Consider the following 14,059-nt stretch of genomic DNA (forward strand, 5'->3'; position numbering starts at 1 on the left):
CGCTTGTTCCCTCAGCTCTTTTTGTCCTTCGACCCTAACCACCTAGGTCGTCCTGTCTTTAAACGGACACTTTCCAACTGGCTTGCTGCCTCCATTGCGTTCTGTTATGCTCGGGCCGGTCTCCCACTGGAAGGTGCTGTCACGGCCCACAGGGTCAGAGCTATGGCTGCTTCTGTGGCTTTCCTCCGTTCCACGCCCATCGAGGAAATCTGCAAGGCTGCCACTTGGTCCTCAGTTCACACGTTCACTACTCACTACTGTCTGGATACCTTCTCCAGACAGGTTGGACACTTCGGCCAATCTGTGTTGCACAATTTATTTTCCTAATGGCCAACCATCCCTCCTCCCTCTCTGTTAGCTTGGAGGTCACCCATGTGTTAAGAATATGCTGCCTGCTTGTCCTGGGATAAAGCACAGTTACTTACCGTAACAGGTGTTATCCAGGGACAGCAGGCAGATATTCTTACGTCCCACCCTCCTCCCCGGGTTGGATTCTTAGCTGGCTTATCTTAACTGGGGACCACGCACTCCTCCGTCGGGCGGGAAGGCACTCACACATGCGCGGTGCGGCCAACTAGAACTTTCTAGTTAAAATGTCCGTACCGGGGCTCCGTCGGTGACGTCTCTTCTGAGTTTCTTCAAGCAAGACATGCTTGTGAGACGTCCGTATCGGGGCTCTGCCGGATGACATCACCCACTAGTGAGAATACCTGCCTGCTTGTCCTGGGATAATGTGGCGAGTCAGAGGGTCGGAGATCTGCGACCATTGAGACGCCAGGGTCCACTGAGGAATCCGCAGGTGAAGTCTGGCAAAAGGAGTCACGTGAACTTAGAGGCCATGTGGCCCAGGAGCACCATCATGTGTCTCGCCGAGATGGACGGGTGAGAAGAGACCGAGTGACAAAGATGAAGAAGAGCCGCTAGGCGTTCAGGAGGAAGGAACGCTCTGAGTTGAATAGTATCCAGAACAGCTCCAATGAAGGGAAAAGTCTGTAAAGGTTGAAGATGGGATTTGGGAAAGTTGATCTCGAATCCCAGACTCTGCAGAAACCAGATCGTCCTCTGAGTGGCCTGGACGACCCCCTGATACGTGGAATCCTTGATGAGCCAGTCGTCGAGGTAGGGAAACACCTGCAGACCATGGTTCCTAAGTGCTGCGGCCACCACAACCAGGCACTTGGTGAAGACTCTGGGAGACGAAGCCAGGCCGAAAGGAATCACTCTGTATTGAAGATGAAGATGTCCCACCTGAAATATGAGGTATTGACGGGAGGCCGGATGGATGAGAATATGAGTGTAGACCTCCTTGAGATCCAGGGAGCATAACCAGTTGTTCTGCTCGAGGAGGGGATAGAGAGAAGCCAGGGTCAACATGCGAAACTTCTCCCTGACCAGAAACTTGTGGAGCACCCTGAGGTCCAAAATAGGACGCAGGTCGCCCGTCTTCTTCGGAACAAGGAAGTACCGGGAGTAAAAACCCTTGTTCTGTTGGTCCACAGGGACCGGCTCGACGGCACGAAGCCGGAGCAAAGCCTGAGCTTCCTGAAGAAGAAGGGCGGTCTGGGTTAAGTTGGAAGGATACTCTCTTGGAGGATGTTCCGAAGGAACTTGATGGAACTGAAGAGTATCCCTCTCTTACGATGGAAAGGACCCAGAGGTCGGTGGTAATAGTCGTTCATCAATGGTAAAAATGATGGAGACGACCTCCGATGGGAAAAAGCGGGGAGGGCAGAACGATGGAAGTTAAGCTCCCTACGAGACAGTCAAAAAGGCTGGGGAGCCTTGGGGATAGCAGAAGGTTGAGGCTTTTGTTGGGGCTTCTGCTGGTGCTGCCTCTTCACAGGCGGACGGTTGGCGGGGGCCTGCTTCGGCGGGTAGTGCCTATGATAGATCATAGGCGGGCGAGACGGACGAGAGATAGCAGGCTTGGGCTTCTGACGGAGAATAGATTGAAAAGATTTTTCATGTTTGAACAGTTTCTCCGTTGCCGCCTCGATGGACTCGTCAAAAAGGTCCGCTCCCGCACAGGGAACGTTCGCTAGCTTGTCCTGGAGATTCGGGTCCATATCAATGGTCCAAAGCCACGCCAAGCGTCTCATGGCCACCGAACAAGCAGCAGCTCTGGCTGAGAGTTCAAAGGCGTCGTAAGACGAATGCATCATCTGCAGGCGGAGTTGGGACAATGACGCCAGGACCTCCGAGTACTCGAAGCGAGCCTGAGAGTCCAGATAGGGCAAAAACGTTTGAAGAATGGAGAGAAAAAACTCAAAGTAGGTCGCAAAATGAAAACTATAATTCAGGACTCGAGAAGCCATCATCGAGTTCTGGTAGATGCGCCTGCCAAATCTGTCCATGGTTTTGCCCTCCAGGCCAGGAGGAGTGGAGGCATAGACCTGGGAGGGATGAGACCACTTCAAGGAGGATTCAACTAATAGGGACTGGTGAGAGAGCTGCGCCCCGTCGAAGCCCTTATGGTGCACCTTGCGGTACCTGGCATCCAACTTCCCTGGGACCGCGGGGATGGAGTAAGGAGTCTCGAAGCATCTCATGAAAGTCTGGTCCAGAAGCTTATGTAGAGGCAGACGGAGAGACTCAGCAGGAGGTTGGGGAAGATGCATCGTCTCCAAATACTCCTTAGAAAACTTGGAACCCGAATCCAGGGTGATATCCAGATCCACCGCCATCTGCCTCAGTAAGGACGAGAAGGACAACTGGTCAGCCAGGGCCGGGCCTCGAGACAGGCTCGAAGAAGATGAGGCGGCCTGGTCCGCCGAGGCCGAGAGCGAACCCCCGAAGTCCTCGAGTTCCGGCATAGGAGGAGGAGGCGAGTAATCCGGTGAAAACTCCCGAAAAGGCTGCTTACGACGAGGCGAGGCATGCCTCGATGAATGCCTCGATCGACGACCGGAACTGTGTCGAGAAGCAGGCCTCGAGCGTCGAGGCAAGCGAAGCCCAGACAAGGCAGCCACCAAGTAGATGGGACTGGAGGCTATGGATCGAAGCAGCAGAGGCTGAGACGAAGCCCCTTGAGGTGCTCCCCAAGGCTCGAGACTCGGCATCGAGGAGGAAGGCTCCGGTCCAGGCAAGAGGGATGCGCCATGCATTGAGGGTATCGTTTCCAAAGGTGGCATGGGCAAAGACTCTGCTCCTTGCGAGGCATGCCCCGAAGCCAGACCAGACACTCGCCGAGACTCTGCTCCCAGCAGCGAGTGTGCGCCGAGGAGGCACCGGAGGTGGCTCGACCTCGCGGGAGGCTTCAGCTGCCCAGGCTGGATCTGGGAGAGAAGCATCGGCCCAATCTTAGTAAAGAGCTCGACAAATCGCTTCTCCATCATGGCATGGAACGAAGCCGGCAAAGAGGGATCCGCATCCGCAATGGACCCTCCAGCACGGACATCGCTAACTCAACCTCCAGGGGGCTTGGGCTTAGAAGCCTTGGGCACCTTGAGCACCACTGGAGGAATGGGAGGCTGCGTTACCTGACCTGAGGAGACAGCGGAAGGCACTGCAGCAGGCGTCGGAGTCGAAGCCGGCACAAATGAGGCAGGCTTGAGCAGACTCGAGGCCGAAGATGTTGAAGCGGAAGTCGAAGGCGTGGCGCTCTGCAATGAGGGCAGCTCCGGGGACGCCTCCATGCTAAACAGCGACTCCCACAAAATGCAGCAACGCTTAAAAGCACGTGCTGTAAGTGTGGAGCAAGGCCGGCACGATTTCAGAAGATGTTGAGGCTCGAGACACTGAAGACAGCGTCGATGAGGGTCCATCAACGAAATCGCACGCTGGCACTTGACACACTTTTTAAAACCGGTAACAGGCCGGGACATAGGCCGAAAAAGCTCCGCCGCAAGATCGAAGCTGCGGGGCTGCGGCCACGCGGCCTGCCCGGTCGAACGATCGAAATAAATTTTTTTTTTTTTTTAAACAAGAAAACGCAACGTGAGCCAACGATAATGAGCCCAAAAAAACCTCAAAACCGCGGGCACAGAAGGCACAAGTGAAGGAACTTTGCGCAGAGTCGAAGACAGACTTCTTAGCTCCGCAGAAGAGAAAGAACTGAGGAGATGCGCCCGGTGCATCGAGCGGGAAGGCACTCGCGCATGCGCGGTGTGGGCAACTCGAAATTTCTAAAAGTTTCTACAAGCAAGTATGCTTGTGAGATGTCCGAATCGGGGCTCCGTTGGATGACGTCACCCCACTAGTGAGAATACCTGCCTGCTTATCCTGGGATAAGGATCTGATTGAAAATAACTGTAAACACAAGGAATGTCAAGTCAAATGCAAGGCACAATAAGGAAGGCAAAGCGAGATCTTGAAAAGAAGAATGTGCTGGAAGCAAAAACACAGTAAAAACTTTAAGTACTGTATATTAAAAGCAAGAAGCAAGGAAGAGAATTGGTTGGACCACTAGACAACTGAGGGATAAAAGGGACTCTCAGGGAAGACAAGGCCATAGCAGAGAGATTACATGAATTCATTGTACTCAGTTCTGATGAATCAGAGAAACTCATACAAATCTCTGTAACACTGGATGATGTAATGCAGTGGTCTCAAACTCAAACCCTTTGCAGGGCCACATTTTGGATTTGTAGGTACTTGGAGGGCCACAAAAAAAGAGTTAATGTCTTATTAAAGAAATGATCATTTTGCATAGGTAGCCTTTCCTCATAGGGAAGTCCTCCCATCCCCTTTATCATTTTTGTTGACTTTTTCTGTACTTTTCTAATCCCGCTACATCTTTTTCAAATGCAGTTTTGAAGTGCAATCACATCATGGAAGTATACAAAGGCATTATAACCTTATTTTTGTTTTCCATTCCTTTCCAAATAATTCCTAGTATTCTATTTATTTTCTTAGCCACCGCACACTGAGCATAGGATATCAACATATCATCAACAATGAGACCTAGATCCTTTTCCTGGGTGGTAACTCCTACATAGCTATAATTTGGGTTCCTCTTTCCCACATGTATCACTTTGCACTTGGTCACATTAAATGTCACCTGCCATTGGGAAGCCCAGTCTCACAAAATCCTCCTGCAATTTTTCACAATCCTTTGAATAACAGTCATCAGCAAATTTAATTACAGGAAGTCCATGGGTTAAAAACAAGTTATGTTTCTAAAGCTGTTCTTAAGTCGGATTTGTATGTAACTCAGAACTTGTAGATTTTAATATTCTTGCTGCTTATCTCTGCTCCCAGCTGACAAAAGGGTCAACTGTCTTTACCAGTGTTCCCTCTAAAGTAAGAACCTCACACTGTTCTTAATGTGCCATGCGTCATTCCTGAATCTGCTACAGGAAAAGTGTAGGAGTGTATGCCACTGGAAATATCGCTCAGTGAAACCAAATGAAGCCGCAACCACGTTCTTAAGTACGAGTTGTACTTAAGTCGGGCGTCTATAACTCAGGGACTGTCTGTACATCACTGGTTATTCGCATTTCTAGATCATTTATAGGTTAATAAGCAGCGGTTCTACCACAGACCCCTGATGAAACCCACTATCCATTGAGAATGCCGATCATTTAACCCTACTCCCTGTTTTCTCTCTTTTAAACAGTTTAGTCCATAATAGGACATTACTTCCTACCCCATGGCTTTCTAATTTTCTCAGCAATCATTCATGAGGTACTTTGTCAAATATCTTTTTAAAATCCAGATACAATGGAACCTTGGTTTGCGAACATTAATTTGTTCCAGAAGCATGCTCGTAAACCAAAGTGCTCGTATATCAAAGCGAGTTTCCCCATAGGAAGTAAGGGAAACTCGGATGATTCGTTCCACCTCCCCAAAACAGACCCCCCCCCCCCACCCCACCCCCCCAGGCCACTGGCGCTGCTCGCTTCCACACCACACCATCCCGAGAACCAGCTTCTCTCCCCCCACGGCCCATCCCCAAACCCTTACCTCCAGCAACACCTGGCAAGGTACAAAGAGGCAGTGCAGAGGAAGAAAGGGTGCGTGCGTATGCGCACAAATGATTCTCCCCCGTCTCATACATGATTCTCCCTGTCTCCCGCCTCACCCAAGCTCGAGCACACAGTGTTCTCTCCTCGATGCCCCAGCAACAGGACAAGCCAGATGGAGGGGTGGCTGCCGTTGTTTGTGCTGAACGTCTTCGAGTAGGACTCGCCGCTGATCTTCTCCGATGGGCTGCTGCGGGGTCTTGAGCATCTGCGCATGCTCAAGGCCTTCTGGCTCCTACCCTCTCCGAGAATCTATGAGAATCTCAGAGAGGGTGGGAGCCAGAAGGTCTTGAGCATGTGCAGATGCTCAAGGCCTCGCAGCAGCCCAGCACAGAAGATCAGTGGCAGGCTCTTTCTGCACAGCATGCGTATGTCCTGTGGGTTAGTGCGTGCCAGTGTCCAATGGAGTTAAGGGTTTGGGGATGGGCCGCGCAGGAGGAGAGAAGCTGGTTCCTAGGGTGGGGTGACACACTCGCATACCAAGTCAATGCTCAGTTTGCGAGTTAAAGTTTGCTCAAGTGTTTTGCTTGTCATGCAAAACACTCGCCAACCACATTACTCGCAAACCAAGGTTGGACTGTATACAATTATCAACTGTTTCTACCTCCATCTACTAGAAGGAAAAGGAAACAATCCCACTTGTTCAGACTAGTGTGGCTTGGACAATAAGGAATGGGAGGTCATCAAAATATCTGAGACTATCCAACCTTACTAAAAATGAATAGCCAGAAAATTAACATTTATCACACAATAAGCTGCCTCATTTAAGCCCAAGCAGGTAGTTTCCTATTAGGGTGATCAACTTACCTTTGATGCAAAAGACACGAACAATACACCATCAACATCCTCTAGGTCTGGCTTTATATCTGGGATGGAGGAGTTTACTCTTGTATAGTTATTGTCGTATGTCTCTACAGACTTTCCTAAACTCCTTTTTGAACGACGGCCAGTCTTATTTATCTTTAGTTTACGTGGTCTCCCCTTCTTGCTTGAGACTGACTGAATGGTGTTTGGAAAAATACTGGATATAAGACTCTTTGGAAAAACTGAAAGAGGTTTCTGTCTTCTTGAAGTTTCCTTGGCTGAAAGAATTTCATTAGCAGGGCTCCTGGGGATTACACCTGATGCTTTTGTTGTGTTGGTATCTTGAGAAACTTCATTATTTGCCTGTGATTCCTTGGGTGAGGAGTGATTTTGCTGTCCTCTGCTTTTAAGGGGTGTTTTTTTTGATGCTTCTCTTTCAGTTTCATCAGACATGTTGAGGAAAGATTCTGTCTCTTTGTCAAAGCTAGGTATTAAGTCTAAAGATACACTAAGAGGAGAATTTTCTTTCATACAATCAGAAGGCATAGTCTGGCACGGCTCTGATGTTTGCTCTGTGCTCTTTGTCACTGTGCAAGGCTCAAGAGGTTCAAGATGTACCACTGGCAGCATTTCACTATCCAGTTTTAACATTTTAGCCTTGGCAACGCCAGAGGGGTAAGTCAGTGGTCGTTTTGTGGGCTCATGAAGAGGTATTCTCCTAAGATGTTTCTCTAATATCGGGTAGTCAATATCACTGTTTGAATTTTCATCTGTTACTTCCTCCTCAGAGTCCTCCTGTTTCACAGTGACCCCTTTAACACAGATACTTGTTTCATAGTCATAGTCATCCAGTGGTTCCTCTTTGATGACCACACTGAAGTGCCCATTTGAATCTAAAGGAGATGGGGCATGGCAGCTACCTTCAAAACTGCTGGCTATGGGACTGCAAATAAAAAAAAACAACACGTTTTTATGAGCATGCAAAAACTCCAACTACAGTTGACATGCAACAGCACAAATAAAAATATGGATTTACTGGGGTAATATGTATGTCTACTTTATTAAAAAAACAAAACATTTCATCAATTTCAATCCACTGAGACAAATATCTTAATATTTAAAACTATAAAAAAGCAAAACTGATCAGCATTAAATTGGTGAACTTTATTCTTCAACTTTATTGGTGAACTTTATTCTTCAAGTCCTGCTAGATCAGGGGACTCAAAGTCCCTCCTTGAGGGCCAAAATCCAGTCGGGTTTTCAGGATTTCCCCAATGAATATGCATGAGATCTATGTGCATGCACTGCTTTCAATGCAAATTCATTGGGGAAATCCTGAAAACCCGACTGGATTGCGACCCTCAAGGAGGGACTTTAAGATCCCTGGTCTAGATGAATTAGTTGAGTCCCCTCTACCAGATGGAGGTAGAGATACTGAACTACTCCTATGACATCACTGGAATAAGCTTGGTGGAGCCTGGAATTCTCCAGTAATCCACTGCCACCTTGCCACATTTCAGTACAGGATTCCATTGAAAATGCTGCAATATTTATCAACAAATCACAGTTTGGATGAACTATATACAAAACCCAGGGAAAAATCAGGCTAAGCTCAAAAAGGTATTTCCCCTGTGGACTAGTTTAGCAAGACTCAAAAATGAATACATGTCATCTTCCTTATCGTCATTCTGATAGACTAGTCCATACCAACAGGATATACAAAAGTAACACATTATTGGGAAGGGGAAGACAAGGCCCTCTGAATAACCGGTCTGCCAAAAGATGCATTGCACCTGGCAAGATCAATCTTGTACTGTTTCACAAAGGAATGCAGCAACAACAGTCATTGCCTTAGATATCTTTTGATGAAACAGCTTACCGTATATACTCAAATATAAACCGAGATTTATGGGCCAAAAAAATGGCCCAAAAATGGGGTCTCAGTTTATATTCGAGTCACCTTCTAATAATGGTGATTTTTTTCTTATCCTCCCCACCCAATGAGCAACGCTGTTATCTTCCACCATCCCCTTCCCTCGAGGGCCGGCATTGCATCTCTAAACCCCACCCCCGACAACTGGTACTGCATCTCTAAACCCCTCCGATGATCAAAACATGTCCCCTTTTTGGCACTTGGTCAGAAAGTCCGGGCAGATTTTTCTTTTTGTCCTCTTTGTCTGGGTTTTGCCATTTGGGGAGGGGGGGGGGGGCACAGCAGCAGCGGCCAGCAACCCAAAAATTAAAGATCAGCTCTGGACCCCACTGCAGTAATCAACTAAGTGAAGACACACACAGCAAACACCAAGTCACCTGATTGGCGCGTGCTGTGCATGAAGCTGGATCCTCCACTCTCCTCGACCTTTTTCCCCTTGTCCCGCCCACCTCATGCGCAGACACTGTGTACTGCGTATTGAGTCGACGACACCGAAGCTAGAGGAGAGGTAGTGAGAAAACCTTAAAAAAAGATCACGAGGGCAGTCTGGAGTACAGACCCGCCATGGAGGAGAGGACGACAGCAGGTAAGAAGAGGAGTCACAGTTCACTGATGTAACAAAGTTGGGGGGGAGGCTGTCCACCCCAAGTGCAGTCCATAAGAGTGCTCTGAAGGCCAATGATCTTCTTCCCCACAGCAGCCAGCAGCCTTTACAGCTGGCTGCTCTTGCCAGCATCAGGCTTTCCTCTCTGCTGGTCCTGCCTTCTTCATGTTTTTATGAAGGAAGGACCCGACTGAGAGGAAGGCTCTGCACACTTTTGGCAACTTTGAGTCAAAATATTTCCTTAACCTTTGAAGCTTTGGAGGAAAGGCAGGTAAGTGTTTCATTGGAAAGGAAGCTCTGGAATTAGAAGGCATAGGATGAAGTTAAGAGGTGATAGGCTCAGGAGTAATCTAAGAAAATACTTTTTTACAGAAAGGGTGGTAGATGCATGGAACAGTCTCCCGGAAGAGGTGGTGGAGGCAGAGACTATGTCTGAATTCAAAAAAGCGTGGGATAGGCACATGCGATCTCTTAGAGAGAGGAAGAGATAATGGTTACTGTAGATGAGCAGACTGGATGGGTCATTTGGCCTTTAAATGCCATCATGTTTCTATGTTTATACAACTTTTTATGATCTATTCAATAGAACCAATTTGGATTTTCATGTTTTCAGAAACTGACGTATGTAAAAAACCTCAAAGTGGGCCGAAAAAATGGACAGTGTAAAAATTTCAAAGTTTAGCTTTCTTTGGCTCCTAAGACTTGTTTGTTAGTTTACGACATGACTTTATTCTCAAATATATGATTTAAACTTATAAACTAATCTCATTACTTTATAATTTCAATATAAAGTTTGTGTTTTTTAAATGAATGTAAAAAAGTTTGGTATTTTTAACCAGCTTTTACAAAAAAGAATGTTCTGGAAACATTTTCAAACTAACTCCATTTGAAAAAGCAATGTTACTTACCATAACAGTTGTTATCCAGGGACAGCAGGCAGCTATTCTCACTAATGGATGACGTGATCCAACGGAGCCCCGATGCGGACGCTCACAAGCAGTCTTGCTTGAAAAAACTCGAAGTTTCGAGTCGCCTGCACCGCGCATGCGCAAGTGCCTTCCCGCCCAGCGCAGGGCGCGTCTCCTCAGTTCAGATAGCTAGCAGAGAAGCCAACCCAGGGAGGTGGGTGGGACATGAAAATAGCTGCCTGCTGTCCCTGGATAACAACTGTTATGGTAAGTAACATTGCTTTATCCCAGGACGAGCAGGCAGGTATTCTCACTAATGGGTGACCTCCAAGCTAACCACAATGGGATGGTGGGAGAGTTGGCAACTTAGGAGAATAAATTCTGTAACACTGTTTGGCCAAACTGTCCATCCCGTCTGGAGAAAGCATCCAGACAATAGTGAGAAGTGAAGGTATGAACCGAGGACCATGTAGCAGCTCTACAAATTTCCTCAATAGGTGTAGATCTGAGGAAAGCTACAGAAACTGCCATAGCTCTGACCTTATGGCCTGTGACTTTACTGTGAAGGGGCAATCCAGCCTGGGCATAGCAGAAAGAGATACAAGCCGCCATCCAGTTAGAGATGGTACGCTTAGAGATAGGGCGTCCCAACTTGTTCGGATCAAAGGAGATGAAAAGTTGAGGAGCAGTTCTATGCGGTTTGGTGCATTCCAGATAGAAGGCCAAAGCACGCTTACAGTATGAAGAGCTGATTCTCCAGGATGAGAATGAGGCTTTGGAAAGAACACTGGAAGAACAATGGATTGGTTGAGATGAAATTCCGAGACAACTTTAGGAAGGAATTTTGGATGAGTGCGAAGAACCACCTTGTCATGATGGAACACTGTAAAAGGCGGATCTGCAACCAAGACTTGGAGCTCACTGACTCGTCGAGCAGAAGTGAGGCCAACGAGAAACACCACTTTCCAAGAGAGATACTTCAGATGAGCCTTGTCAATTGGTTCAAATGGAGGTTTCATAAGCTGAGACAGAACAATATTGAGGTCCCAAACCACTGGAGGCGGTTTGAGAGGAGGATTGACATGGAAAAGTCCTTTCATGAATCTGGAAACCACATGATGAGCAGAGAGAGGTTTCCCACTAAGCGGCTGATGGAAAGCAGCAATTGCACTAAGATGGACTCATATCGATGTAGACTTGAGGCCAGAACGAGAAAGGTGCAAAAGATAGTCCAAAACCGAAAATAAGGAGGAATGTTGAGATTCCTGATGGTGAGAAGAACACCAATTGGAAAATCTAGTCCATTTTTGGTGATAGCACTGTCTAGTAGCAGGCTTCCGTGAAGCTTCCAACACGTCCCTCACAGCTTGTGAAAACTGGAGAGGAGTTACGTTGAGAGGAACCAAGCTGTCAGGTGTAGAGACTGCAGGTTGGGATGAAGCAGAGATCCTTGATGCTGTGTAAGCAGTGATGGAAACAGCGGTAGAAGGTAAGGCTCCCTGCTGCTGAGTTGAAGTAGAAGGGAGTACCAAGGTTGCCGGGGCCACCGAGGAGCAATCAGAATCATGGTGGCATGGTTGGACCTCAGCTTGACTAGAGTCTTTTGAATGAGAGGAAATAGAGGAAATGCATACAGAAAGAGATTCGTCCAGTCCAGAAAAAAAGTATCTGCCTCGAGGCGATGAGGAGTGTAGATCCTGGAGCAGAACTGAGGCAGTTTGAAGTTGTGGGGGGGCTGCAAAGAGGTCTATCTGAGGCGTTCCCCACAGAGAGAAAATGTGATTGATGAAGGGGCGTGGAATTGAGAGTCCATTCGTGAGGTTGCAGAAGACAACTCAAGTTGTCCGCCAAGGCATTGTCCGCCCCCTGAATGTAGACAGCTTTTGAGGAAGGTGTTGTGGCGAATCGCCCAATCCCAAACTTTCAGAGCTTCCTGACAGAGGGAGGCTGATCCCATGCCGCCCTGTTTGTTGACATAATACATGGCGATTTGGTTGTCTGTGCGAATGAGGACAACACGGTCATGAAGCAGATGTTGAAAAGCATTGAGGGCATTGAAAATCGCCCTGAGTTCCAGGAGATTGATGTGGCAGACAGTCCGTACTGGTCCAATAACCTTGAGTGCGGAGACCATCCAGATGAGCCCCCCAAGCGTAAGTCGAAGAGTCGGTCGTGAGAACCTTCTGATGGGGGAGGCGTGTGAAACAGCAAACCTCTCGATAGATTGGAAGAGAGCATCCACCAGCGAAGAGACTATATCAGAGCAGGAGTGACCTGGATGTGTCGAGACAGGAGGTCAGACACCTGCGTCCTTTGAGATGCCAGGGTCCACTAAGGACACTGAATGACAAGATGGAGAAGAGCTTCGAGACGTTAAGGAGGGAGGAACGCTCTGAGTTGGACAGTATCCAGAACAGCTCCGATGAAGGGAAGAGTCTGGGAAGGTTGCAGATGGGATTTTGGAAAGTTGATCTCGAACCCCAGACTCTGCAGGAACCAGATAGTCCTCTGGGTCGCCAGGACGACTCCCTGAGACGAGGAATCCTTGATGAGCCAGTCGTCCAGGTAGGGAAACACCTGAAGACCATGGTTCCTGAGCGCTGCGGCCACCACTACCAGACACTTGGTGAAGAGGAATTGCAAGCTCTCTCCTGCAGGGAGCCCTTCTTCAGGATCATGAAGGTTAGCGTATCTCTTCATATCGTTCCTTCCTTCCTTCAGAAAGTTGTATTAACCAAGTGGTTTCTCTGCCTGCCTTTCAACCGACAAGCTCAGGTGAGCAGGATAGGATTTTACAGAAACTGGATGTGTGAAGAGTTCACTACTCTACCTGGAAAAGACCAATGAATTTCGCCTTTCAGACCATCTGTTTGTGCTAACCAGCTGGTCCAGATGGGGCAGACCGGTGTCCAAGACCTCTATAGCCAGGTAGATTTGCATGGCCATTTCATCGACATACATTGCCTGTTGATGAAACATGGTTACACTACTATGATCCTTAGGCAAAACAGCCCATGCAGTAGTGGCACTCAGATTCTCCAAAGCCAAGGAAATTCAAAACCCACAAGTCAGCAGGAAAGGTCATGGCCACAGTGTTTTCAGATCAGGAAGGTGTTATAATGACTCCAAGGGGCCAAATAGTTAATGCAGAATACTACATTAACTTGCTGTGCAGATTAAAGGAGGCATTGAAAGATTTTTTAAAAAGAGAGGGAAGCTGCAGAAAGGAGTTCTCTTTTTGCAAGAAAGAGCACCTGCTCATAGCTAGCAAAACAATGGATGTTTTGATGCAGTTGGGGCTTCAGTGCATAGACCATCCACCCTACTCACCAGATTTTCATCCATCTGACTATTTTCTGTTGGGTCATTCTCTTTCAAGTGATCTAGGGCTCCCCACCTCAACAGATTTTGATGAAACTTTGTATACCGAATCATACATGGCCCAAACGAACTCTGGTAAGGTTTTTAAATCAGCCAGCGGAGTACATGTGGAGATACAGCTCTTTGTTCGATAACATACCACGACCATGTAAAGTATTCCTGCACAATTCTGGCAACTTTGAGTCAAAATATTCCTTGTCCTTTGAAGCTAAACAAATGAAACTTGGCAATTTTATACAAGTTTTTATAATCTATTCAGTGAAACTAATGCGGATTTGACGTACGTAAAAAACCTTGTTAAAAAATTTCAAAGTTTAGTCTTCTGTGGCTCCTATAATAATGAAGCTATCCCTGTAAAAGTTTGTCTGTTAGTCTGCAACATGACTTTATTCTCAAATATATGATTTCAACTTATAAACTAATCTCATTATATAATTTCAATATAAATGATGAATTTACTTCAATT

At 47.4% G+C, this 14,059-nt stretch overlaps 1 protein-coding gene across 7 annotated transcripts in view; it reads right to left on the reverse strand.

Moving 5' to 3' along the window:
* MGA (MAX dimerization protein MGA) overlaps positions 1 to 14,059 on the reverse strand; it is a 479,481-nt gene that overhangs the window by 432,375 nt on the left and 33,047 nt on the right. For all 7 annotated transcript variants that reach the window (XM_033951892.1, XM_033951893.1, XM_033951894.1 and 4 more), the window contains one exon: positions 6,771 to 7,710. In XM_033951892.1, coding sequence (XP_033807783.1) covers positions 6,771 to 7,710 — 940 coding nt within the window. The remainder of the gene's footprint in view (positions 1 to 6,770; positions 7,711 to 14,059) is intronic.

This window comes from Geotrypetes seraphini, chromosome 7 (genome assembly GCF_902459505.1).
Source record: "Geotrypetes seraphini chromosome 7, aGeoSer1.1, whole genome shotgun sequence".
NCBI classification, from domain to species: Eukaryota; Metazoa; Chordata; class Amphibia; order Gymnophiona; family Dermophiidae; genus Geotrypetes; species Geotrypetes seraphini.